An 11623-nucleotide genomic window follows, 5' to 3' on the forward strand; every position below is an offset into this window, starting at 1 on the left:
AGAGAAAACTTCCTAAGTCTCCTCCCACCCCGGGGGAATCTGGAAAACCGGGAGACAATCCTTTTCCCGGCTGTAGATACACGCACGGCGGCCATGAGGGCCGCGTGCGGTGGGACGAGTGAGTGCGTCCCTCCTCTCCGCAAACATGGGCAGTCTAACAGAGAACCGGCAGAGAAGTTACTGGGGAGCGCGCACCCTCTAAGCCACCCAGTTGTTACCCAGCAGAGGAGGGTGGGAGTGGCGAGGCAGGAAGAGAGAGAATTCCCGAAGCACATTTCCCTGGGAATAAAACGAGTCTGGCTCCCTTCACTCAGGAGAGTGAAACCTGGCTGGAGGAGGTGGCGTCCTCCCAATGTCAGGCGCAAGAGCGGCGCGCCCGGCAGAGTGGACTCGGGATTTCTAGGAAAGGTATTGACGACGTCTGTTTAAGTCAAATGCGGGGCTAAGGTGGCTCTTGAGGGGGGCTTGAGGAAATGGTGGTAATCCCAGGGAAGGCATGACACGTCCTGTTCACCATGATTTTTGGAACATAAGAGCGGGAAAGCCATATGATCCCGCCTATTATGCGAAGGAATAGGCAAGTCTCCCGGTCCCACCCCTGCAGCTGTGATGCAAAGAGGACAAGTCACCGACGTAAGGCAGGAAAATAATCCCCCCTCCCCGGAAGGGGGTAGGGAGGTGGGGAGAGTAGGCACCGAGCAGTCTCCAACCACTGGGGTGAGAGCGCGCATTCTGGGGAAACAAACCCCGCCTAAATAATTGAGTTAGGAGCCCATTGCTGTCAGAGGCTCGGAGCGCACCTCCCCAGCTTCCTCTGAGTTGAGTAAGGGAAGAGCAGGAAAAGCGGCAGCTGGCGGAACGGAGAGCAGCACAGTTGGCCGGTGGGACGCTGCGCCTGGAGACGCCTGCGGGAGGGAGAGCGGAGCCCCGCGAGCGGCGACTGTGGGTTGGAGAGAACGCAGCGGGGGTCAGGAGCGCACGCCCGCGGAGGCAGGAAGAGAGCGAGCCCCCGCGGAGGTCGAGGAGGTGCTGCCTGGACACGATGCGTTTCGCCAGAGGCAACTCCAGCGGGGACAACGCCACTCGGGAAGGCGGGGATCCGCCGAGGGACGGGCGCGACGAGGAGCTGGCCAAGGTGGAGATCGCTGTGCTAGCCGTGACTTTCGTGGTGGCGGTGCTGGGGAACAGTAGTGTGTTGCTGGCGCTGCACCGCACGCCTCGCAAGACATCCCGCATGCACCTCTTCATTCGCCACCTCAGCCTGGCGGACCTGGCTGTGGCTTTCTTCCAGGTGCTGCCGCAGCTGTGCTGGGACATCACCTACCGGTTCCGGGGACCCGACGGGCTGTGCCGCGTGGTGAAGCACCTGCAGGTGTTCGCAATGTTCGTGTCGGCGTACATGCTGGTCGTCATGACCGCGGACCGCTACATCGCCGTGTGCCACCCGCTGAAGACGCTGCAGCAGCCCGCGCGCCGCTCGCGCCTCATGATCGCCGCCGCCTGGGCGCTGAGCTTCGTGCTGAGCACGCCGCAGTACTTCATCTTCTCCATGGTCGAGGTGGACAACGTCACCAAGGCCTGCGACTGCTGGGCCACCTTCATCCAGCCCTGGGGTCCCCGCGCCTATGTGACCTGGATGACGAGCGGCATCTTCGTGGCGCCGGTGATCATCCTGGGCACCTGCTACGGCTTCATCTGCTACCACATCTGGCGCAACGTCCGCGGGAAGACGGTGCCCCGCGAGGGCAAGGGTGCCGAGGGCACCAGCAGCGCCTTCCACAACGGGCTCCTACTCGAGCCCTGTGTCAGCAGCGTGAAGATCATTTCCCGCGCCAAGATCCGCACGGTGAAGATGACTTTCGTGATCGTGACGGCTTACATCGTTTGCTGGACACCCTTCTTCATCATCCAGATGTGGTCCGTCTGGGATGAGAAACTCCCCTGGGTCGGTAGGTGTCCGGACCATGGAGGAAGGTGCTGGGATGGAGTCCTGGGGCGGGGGGCGGTTCTTTCCATAATATCCCCTAGGACAGTTTTTCTTAAATTTCTGTGTGCATGAGAATTACACCTTGGCTGAAATTCTCAAAAGGGCATATTCCTGGGGTCCCCACCTCAGACATTTTGATTCCGTAGCTTTGGAATGGGGCCCAGGAACCTGCATTTGTAGTTTGCAGTGATCCCAAGACCACAAATCCAGAAACCATGCCCTAAAGTGAGCCACACAATTCCAAGACAGGATGGCTTTCTTTTTCTCAATAAACTTTAATAAGTCTCCTCCATAAAGGCCTTCATGTATTATATTAGATTTCTTCCTAAGCGTTTTATATTTTTTAATGCTATGGTAAGTTTATTTTTTTAATTACATTCTAACTGGTTGCTGCTGATTATTTATATATTGTTGCTATGTGTTGATTTTAAATCCACCAACCATGCTAAACTTTTATTAGTTTTTTTTTTTTTGTGTGTGTGTGTGTGTGTGTGTGTGTGTGTGTGGACGCTATTACACATGTCCTCCATTTGCCCCCATTTGCGAGTTTTCTGTGTCCATGGGCAATGCATATATGAATGACTTTTGCCAATCACTTACCTCTGTGTTAATAACCTTGCTTTCAAATTTATTGGACTTAAGGAAATATTTTTACTGTCACAACTGCTTTTTGTTAGTTTGTGAAAAGTATCACAATTAATATAAAAATTTTGTGGCAAGGGTAAAATGTACATATTTTTTCTGAAAAAAAGAAGAGTCTTAGGAAGTCAATAATCTAATTTGGCATTTAGCTAGGGTTCCATTTCTTATAATCCTTTTCTAACACTACTTTAACACTCTTTGGAGGGAATTTCAAAGTAGAATTATTAATAAACTCTAAATTTGTTAAACTAATTAATTAGTCTTTCAGCCGTAACTTGACCACACAGCTATACACCTCTTCATGCAACCTTTGCAATAGTTTACAAAGAATGTTCCCTACCCCTACTAGCTTGTTTGATTTTAATTCCTTCACAAACTAGAAAAACTAACTTCACTTAGAATGTACCCCAAAAGAAATGATTTAATGTTGTATCTTGAAAAATATATTTCCTTTTAGTAAGAAAAAAAAAACTTCAAAAGAACTGTATTACAGGAATGTTACCAACAACTGTAGTTGGGAAATGGGTATCTGGGAAGCACTGTCTTCTTGTTATTTGGGACTCACTAGGGAGTATATGTGAAATACTTTGGAATTTATATGCACAAATAAAACATTTGAGCGTGAACTTAATTCAAAGAAATGAAAATTCATGCATGACTGTAATATTACCGATGAAAAATACAACATAAATGCTATATTTTTTGTTTACCATTTATTGTCTTGCTTGGTCTTAGCAGCCTCCTAATTATTGCCAATCAAATAAAAAAATCAGTCTAATAATTACCTACCGGAATTTAGACGTGATTACTAAAATATTCTTCACTTATGTGGAGGTATGTTGATGATTTCCATTCTTTTTTGAATGTTCTTAGCCATGGATAATGACCACCTTTAAAAGTATAGCATCTTAGCACAAAGTACGATTAAATAACCTGTAATTTATTCTGGCATAGCATGAGTGAGAAGACCCAGGCTTGTGTTATATAATCCAGGGAAAGTCAGTGCTTGCTAATTATTGTTATCTTCAGAAAAGGTGTATTATCTATTGTTCTAGTGTGAAAGTGAAAGATTATAATACATATGCAGTTTAACAGGGCAAACTAGCATACTAGTAAAATGTTTCAAAAACCTGTTGGAATTTCCTAATTCAACTGTTCTTAATATAATTTAATTTTTAAACCACAATCAAAGATGGTTTTCTTTTTAAATTAAAAGAATTTTCTAATTAACCAACAAAAACAAAAAACAACTAAATACTGCATCCTTCAGGGACCTATTTCAACTATCCCCTTCTGTATAGTTTTGTTATTACAGGAATATGTTTTAATATTTAAAAATGTAAAACTACTAAACATGGTGCAGGATGTCATATTTCTGCCTGAGTTATTGGGATGAATACAATTTGGTGTATGTGGTTATAGACTCTTGAAATTTCATTGCAATTGTAGCAGTTCTGTAAGTGCTGTGTCCTTTAGCACATGCTGGTACTAGAACAAAGGATACAAACTTCTAAAAAATAAGCTATTTAATATTCTTAACCTCTTAAAAATCCCACTTACTTATTCTACTTAAACATTTTAACAGTGTTTTTAAATATCTGAATTCACTTCAAGGCATTTTCCTTACAAAAGTATTTTATAGTCAAGCAATTTCCATACACCACCTATTTCCCTGCTTGATAAACAAAAGCCTTCACTTTCTATATTAACCCATAAATTTTCCTACTTTCATTAGTCAATAGAAAAATAAATTTATCCAGTGCTCAGTTACTTGCATTTGACTATTTGAATAATCTCCGCTTATGCTTTCCCTAGAGTCAGAAAACCCAGCCATCACCATCACTGCATTGCTGGCTTCCTTGAATAGTTGCTGCAACCCCTGGATATACATGTTTTTTAGTGGCCATCTCTTGCAAGACTGTGTCCAAAGCTTCCTGTGTTGCCACAACATGAAGCATGCATTCAACAAAGAAGATTCTGACAGTATGAGCAGAAGACAGACTTCTTACACTATCAACCGGAGCCCGACAAACAGTATGGGTACTTGGAAGGACTCACCTAAATCTTCCAAGTTCATCAGATTTATTCCTGTTTCAACCTGAGCCCCTCATTCATGCAACTGACTCTTGGGACAGACTTTCTTGCCCATTGGCTGAATCCAGCTCATAATCTTGAGAACAAATGAACTACATCAGATAAGCATATGTCAATTTGTTGGGTATAAGACTGTGTTTCTGGTTGCATTTTCATATTGCTATGACCAAATGCTATGAATTGGTTTATACAGAATGATAATAAAAACATGCTACACTAAAATGTTCAGGCCTAATTCCCAGAAATATAACAAGTTCCTAAAGGAAATATAACAGACGTTTCTAAAGGAAAAATCTTAACCATCCTGACTTTATATTTTGTTGTTGGTTTCTTCTCTTTTTATTTCTGATATAACTAAAGTTTGGTTGGTTTAGAAGTCATATAGTGTAGGGGACTTATTTCTCAACAAAGCGAGCTCACCATCCATCAGCATTAAAGTCGGAGAAGAATTAGAAAAGACTTCAAAGGGGTGTGTCTAGTTCAGAGTGGAAAGAAGAAAGTTTTAATAGAAGCTATAAATCACCCAAAATTCCCAAACAGGAAGTTTAGAACTGGCAGTTCCCTTCTCTAGGTTCCTCATGCTTTGTTCGCTGTGAAATGCCAATGGACTAAGATGCTGAAGGTTAGAAAAATGTGTCAACTCACTGATAATACTTTTCTTCTCCTGCAAGGTCGTTCTAAAGTCACATTCGTATCAGGAATACTCAGTTTCATTAGAGAAGTAGAAGTGGACTGCCCAAGGTACTATGCAGACTTTTCCTAGAACAGTGTAAACATGTTTTGACCAGTGTCCAACTATCACACTGCTATTGGACAATACCCCTTAACAAAACAGTTTGCTGGATATTAACCTGATCATTACTTTATGGTTGGGGAGTCCAGATTCATAGATAAGAAAGTCTGCTAAAGAGGGACTCGGGATATATAATGTCCCCTAGCATTTAATTAAAAATAACTTGGTCTTTCCTTCCCATCTCCCACCCTTTCAACAGTGTGGGTAGAAGAAAGGCAGGGTTTCTACCAGGATGCAGAGGGAGATAGGAAAAAAAAAACAACTGCTCTGCAACCCCTCTGGTTTTCTTCATTATTAAATGCATGGCTTTAGGCAAATTATTTAAAAATACATAAAGCCTCTATGTCCTTGGCTGTACAATGGAGTTGATAACACTCTCCTCACAGGGTCATTGTGAGGACTAAATGAAATAAGTGTGTGAAAGATCTTCGTAAATAAACTGCCAAGTGCTATACAAATGCTAGTAGTTGTTTTATTATAGTCTTGGGGCCTTGAGAATCGCTCAGCCTTTTTCTGTTTACTTTTCATTAACCAGAACTTGTTGGTTTCATGTCTGGGATATAAAATCCTAAAACTTAAATATAGCTTCGCTGATTCATTGGAAAGCACTGCCAGGGCCGCTGAGCCTGACTTCTGCCAGTTTCCCACTTTAAAGACAGAACTTGCTTTCCTTTGAATGCAGGTAAATCAAAGCCAGCCGAGAGCATCAGTTTCTCTCATTTCCAAACAGAGATAAATCACAACACTATTTGGCTGTTGTTACTGCATTTTTTATTAATGGAACTCAGTGGGTTTGTTCTGCCATTTTGTCTGGCTCCTTTTCCTTCTTAGAGACCATGCAATAATTTGAGGATACATCACAAATATTTTGCATCTCTTAAAGAAGTAATAGTTATTTTAATAGTATTGTTGGTGTTTTTTTTTTATTTTTAAAAAATAACTCTGTAGATAAGAAACTGAGGACTGGATTGCACTGTGAGAACCTGAAACCAACAACTTTCACTCCTCTTCATTCTCTTGCCTCTCCAAATTCTCAGGCCTTTTACTCCCTGGATTGATATGCCTTAAAAATGTTTGCAAATGTTTTATGGACATTAAGCCCTTAGGTCTTAGAAGTATACTTTTTAAAAATAAAAAATATGCTTCTTAAAGGGTACTCTCCAATATGAGGTATCAATTAAATTAATCAATTCTTTATTAGTTGAGGCATGGCAGCATCTCAGTCACCCTGCCCTCTGTAACATTATCAGCTTTTCGACAACCTCTCTTTGATAGTTCAAAAACTAAATCCTTTGGGTTGAAAAAAAGATGAATCCACTTCTTTTTCTAAATCTAGTTGCAAAATAATAACCTCATGTTTCTTGTATAGATTGCCAAACGTAAAACAATTCAGTTTCAATCTTACTTCTGGGAACATCTATCAAATCAGGTGCATATCAACCCACCCCGCTCTGTTTTCTCCTTTTAAATGCATCAGGAGATGAGCTACAGAACAAAGGCTGGGGAGACCCCAGAAGATCCAGTGCTAGTTCTGCACTAAGCAAGTATATGGTCTTATTCTCTGTGGGTTAGGCTTGTAGTTAAGAATAAATGTGTTGTACCACCTTCTTTTATTTTGCAGAGTTATCTGTTGGGAGATCCTGCAAGTACACCATATTAATGTATCTATGTGGAAGTGGAGAAGTGATTGATAGATAATCACCTGCAGGGAGAAACTGGTGGTATTGTCCACTGGGTATTTGATAAATATTAGTTGATGATGAAAAAAAATAACATTTTAAAGTATATAATGTACTTAATGGATTAATTTTTGGACATGTATTTTTAAGGTATAAAACTACTCAGCTTTTATACTAAAATATCATTTGGAACATAACTATAAAAAATTAGTGAAATTCCATGGTTAATTATATACTTGTCATACATAAAGAATTTCTATCATCATCAAAGCAGTCTTCAACCATGATTGAAGGAAGGGTGTGGTTTTTAAAGAGAAAAAGAAAAATCAAGTAATCCTAATAACATGCAGTACCCTCCTAAACATATTATAGTTCCTAGAATGGATAAACCATTGATAATTAAAAAACACAACTTTAATCTGTTATAGCACAAGTAAATCAATCCAATTATATTAAAGTTTTATAAACTTTAGATACTAAAACATACGTTTTTGTAATGTAATTGGACACTCAGAGCTTTAAATTATAGCTTCAGCGCTTTCTCTACCACGAAAGCATAAGTAGGAGCTATCTAGGAAGACATTCAGCCTAGCCTCCACCCCGGATATATAGTCCCCTTTTCGTCCACATAAACTGAGCCCTAATGGATTTTCATTCTGGAGGCAGCAGCTCTATTTAAAGTAAGCGGAGGCAGGGCAGCTTGGATGCTAGTCCAGGGGGTGCAGAAGCCTCCATTCCCCACTTCCTCTTTCTCCTTCCCTGTTGCCCTTTTAATACACTTAGTGTCATTAGCAACACTTGGAATCATGAGTAACACAGAACAATATATATTAGAGAATAATTCTTTATTCAAATTTGAGCAAAAAATGTAAGAACTATTCATAAGAAGATTTATCTTCTCAAGGCAACCGAAATGGAGCTGCATCACACAAATTGTGTGATTTCATTGCATACCTAAGCATTTGAAAAATATTGTTCTAAGTCAATTTTAGATGTAGTAATTTATCATTAATAAAGATATATTTTACCCATAGTATGTCATATAAAAATATATATTATGGCTAAAAATTAAATGCCATTATTTACTTTTTTATTTTATATAATATAAACTCACATCACATCTTTTTACATTGATTTATATTCTAAATAAAAACAAAGTGTCACAGAGTGAGTTAAATATTTTAGTGTCCCAGGGTCAAATTAGAAAATACAGAAAAGAAACTCTGAGAATAAATCTGATAGTAATGTCAGAATAATTATTAATTATTAATATGAAATAATTAGCATTTCCACACATAAAGATAGCTATATTTATATCATGGGATTTATGACATATTCTATGATGTATTAGCTCCTCATTATAACAAAGGTATTAAGAATTAATGTGTATATTTAGTATTTTATTTTTGGAACTATTTTTCAAATGTTCTATATCCCCTAGCTTATTATGCTATACAGATGAATTTGAATGTGTATTCTTGGGGAAATTGTATGATTCTGGTTTTGATGGATGTTGAAATGTTTTGTAATTGTACCTAATATTTGGTCCTTTACTAAAAAAAATGTCTTGTGGCATTATATTGAAATAAGTGGTGAATTTATTTCTTAATTTTACTGTGTATTGGCTTGATTCTATAAGTAAAAATAAATCTCAAAATTGTTTGAAATAATTTTTTTTACAATCTAGTTTAATGATGAAATATATTTCAATTTATGCTGATTTTGAACAACTCAAAGAAATGCTTTACAGCTGATAGCTATTGATAGCTTTACATTTGAACACAAAGATGTTCTTGTTTATATTCTTTTTTTTAAATTTAATTTAATTTAATTTTTATTTTTTTATTGTTTGAAGTATTACAAATAGCAGTACATATGTCTCCTTTTTTTTTTTCCCATTGACCTCCCCCCGGCCTCCCCTAACCCCCCAGTACATGCCTTTACCTGCCCCTGCCCCAGTGTCTTGTATCCATTGGTTATGCTTATATTCTTTTTTTAAAAAAAATATATTATATTGATTTTTTACAGAGAGGAAGGGAGAGGGAGAGAGAGTTAGAAACATCAATGAGAGAGAAACATCAGCTGCCTCCTGCACACCCCCTACTGAGGATGTGCCCACAACCAAGGTACATGCCCTTGACCGGAATTGAACCTGGGACCCTTGAGTCCGCAGGCCGATGCTCTATCCACTGAGCCAAACCGGTTAGGGCATTGTTTATATTCTTTAACTATATCTAGAACAGATGAAACTTCATAACTGCCTTTTCAATAAATTACAATGATGAAAGCAAATTAATTTTATTTTAGTCTGTATTAAGACAACCAAAATAATCAGTTAACTGAGGTCAGGTGTGTCATCCTAGCCTAAAAATGTCATCTCTGTCCATTTGCCTCTACAAGTTGATGAGACTGAATTCTGGGCTCATAGACCAAGTCTCTTTCCCGTTTCATAGTCTTTAAAATTGGAATTCTTTACTCTGCATGCTAATAAATTCAAATCACATTAAGTTTCAATTTATTTTTTTTCTTTGACAAGTTAAACCCTAATAGCATGGACTAAAAGGCTTATTTTGGGTTTGGCTTAAATTCTAGAAACAGTGAATGCCCAGAATGGAAGAAAGGGAATTTGAAGTCTCTATTTTAAAATACTGTTATTCTAGAACTCACTGTTATTTTAAAAGACTTATAAGGATTTCTAACAAAACATGTTTTTAAAAGGTCCTATCAATCAGGTAAACCTGAACTAATAGTTCCATTGTATACCAGAAGATACTCATATAAAGAAATGCACTAGTGGCCTGGTCAGTGTGGCTCAGTGGTTGAGTATCTACCTATGAACCAGGAGGTTACAGTTAGGACCAGTCAGGACACATGCTTGGGTTGGGGTCTCAACCCCCAGTAGCGGGTGTGCAGGAGGCAGCCCATCAATGATTCTCTCTCATCATTGATGTTTCTCTCTCCCTCTCACTTACTCTCTGAAATCAATAAAAATATATTTTAAAAAAAGAAATGCACTAGTGTAGGATTTATTAATTCATTCATTCTCTATCTTTAATCCTCCATAATCTCTAGAGCTAAACATTTCTTTTCTTCTAATGCCCTCTAAATATCTACACTATGACATATCAAAATGATTGCAATGTTTGTTTATTGATGTGTCTTCACAATAATCATAATCATGTTTCTCTTAAAAATAGGAAGTATTTCCTTTTCATCTTTGCATCTTCATATAGTAGCAGCAGTCTATAATATATGTTTAATTAATGAAATTAATGTAGATATTAACACACATATATATATCTGTATATATATATATACTAGAGGCCCAGTGCACGAAATTCATGCATGGGGGGAGGGGGGAGTCCCTCAGCCGGACCTGCAACGACGCAAGCATTCCCTCTCCTGCCCACCTCCCCCACCACCGCCGCTCCATGCCTGCTGCCCAGAGGCCCTCCGTGGTCAGGGTGGAACGCTTGCCTCATCAACACAGTGACGAAGCAAGCATTCTGCCAGGCCACTCACGCTGCCTATTCTCAGTGGCCACCTCCCCCAGGACTGGGGGACTCCGGCAGGGCTGAGAGGACTGGGTGCCGCCATCTTATGGCTATGGGCACCACCTTTATTAGGATATCTAATAAAGAGGGAATATGCTAATTGACCCTCACACCGTCGCAAAGATGGCATTGCCCACAGCCAATAAGGAGGGAATATACTAATTGACTGCCACACCCTCAAAGATGGCGGCACCCACAACCACAAGATGGTGGCACCCAGTCCCTTCAGCCCCGCTGGGGTGGCAGGCATGTGGCAAGGCCGGGCCCGCCCCCAGGTGGGCCCAGATGCTCTGCGCACCTGCCTCCGGAGTCCCCCAGTCGCCTCAGCCCCCAGCCGCCCAGGGCTGGCCCAAGGCGCAGGCAAGCCTTGGACGGCGGCTGTCCAGCCAACGCCCGAGGCACAGGCAAGCCTCATATGTCAGCTGCCCAGCCGCCCAGGGCTGGCCCAAGGTGCAGGCAAGCCTCAGATGGCGACTGCCCAGCCGCCCAGGGCTGCCCAAGGCACAGGTAACCAGAGCCAGCCAAGGCTTGCGCTGCCAGCAGTGGCAGCAGCAGAGGTGTGATGAGGTGTCACCTTCCCCTGATCGCCAGGTCGCTTCCCGCCCCTGAGGGCTCCTGGACTATGAGAGGGGGAAGGCCGGGCTGAGGGACCCCCTTCCAGTGCATGAGTTTTCATGCACTGGGCCTCTAGTCTATATATATATGGATGATTAGCAGTTGAAAAAACAAGGCTAAGTCTGTGTCTTTTCCTAGATTTACAAGGAATCCTGAGGATTATTACTAATTCCTGCTTCTGTTGAACTCTGAATCCTCAGCCCATTAGTTTACTTCTCATGACTACTTTTCTTCATTCATACTCCTGCCACCTTTCTTC

General features: G+C 41.1%; 1 protein-coding gene across 1 annotated transcript; it reads left to right on the forward strand.

Moving 5' to 3' along the window:
• The first annotated feature begins 269 nt into the window (after nucleotides 1–269).
• AVPR1A (arginine vasopressin receptor 1A) lies at nucleotides 270–7124 on the forward strand. Its single transcript, XM_080661026.1, has 2 exons — nucleotides 270–1949; nucleotides 4445–7124. Exons 1-2 carry the CDS (start codon nucleotides 1043–1045, stop codon nucleotides 4729–4731), a joined length of 1194 nt encoding a protein of 397 aa, XP_080517152.1. The 5' UTR covers nucleotides 270–1042; the 3' UTR covers nucleotides 4732–7124.
• Nucleotides 7125–11623: the final 4499 nt, after the last annotated feature.

The sequence above is a fragment of the Plecotus auritus genome (assembly GCF_963455305.1).
Source record: "Plecotus auritus genome assembly, chromosome: 3".
NCBI classification, from domain to species: Eukaryota; Metazoa; Chordata; class Mammalia; order Chiroptera; family Vespertilionidae; genus Plecotus; species Plecotus auritus.

Excerpts from the sequence above, each read along its gene's own strand:
- AVPR1A (XM_080661026.1), top strand. The coding sequence starts at position 1,043 with ATGCGTTTCGCCAGAGGCAACTCCAGCGGGGACAACGCCACTCGGGAA. Across the intron at positions 1,950-4,444 it reads TGAGAAACTCCCCTGGGTCG|AGTCAGAAAACCCAGCCATC; the intron begins GTAGGTGTCCGG and ends TGCTTTCCCTAG.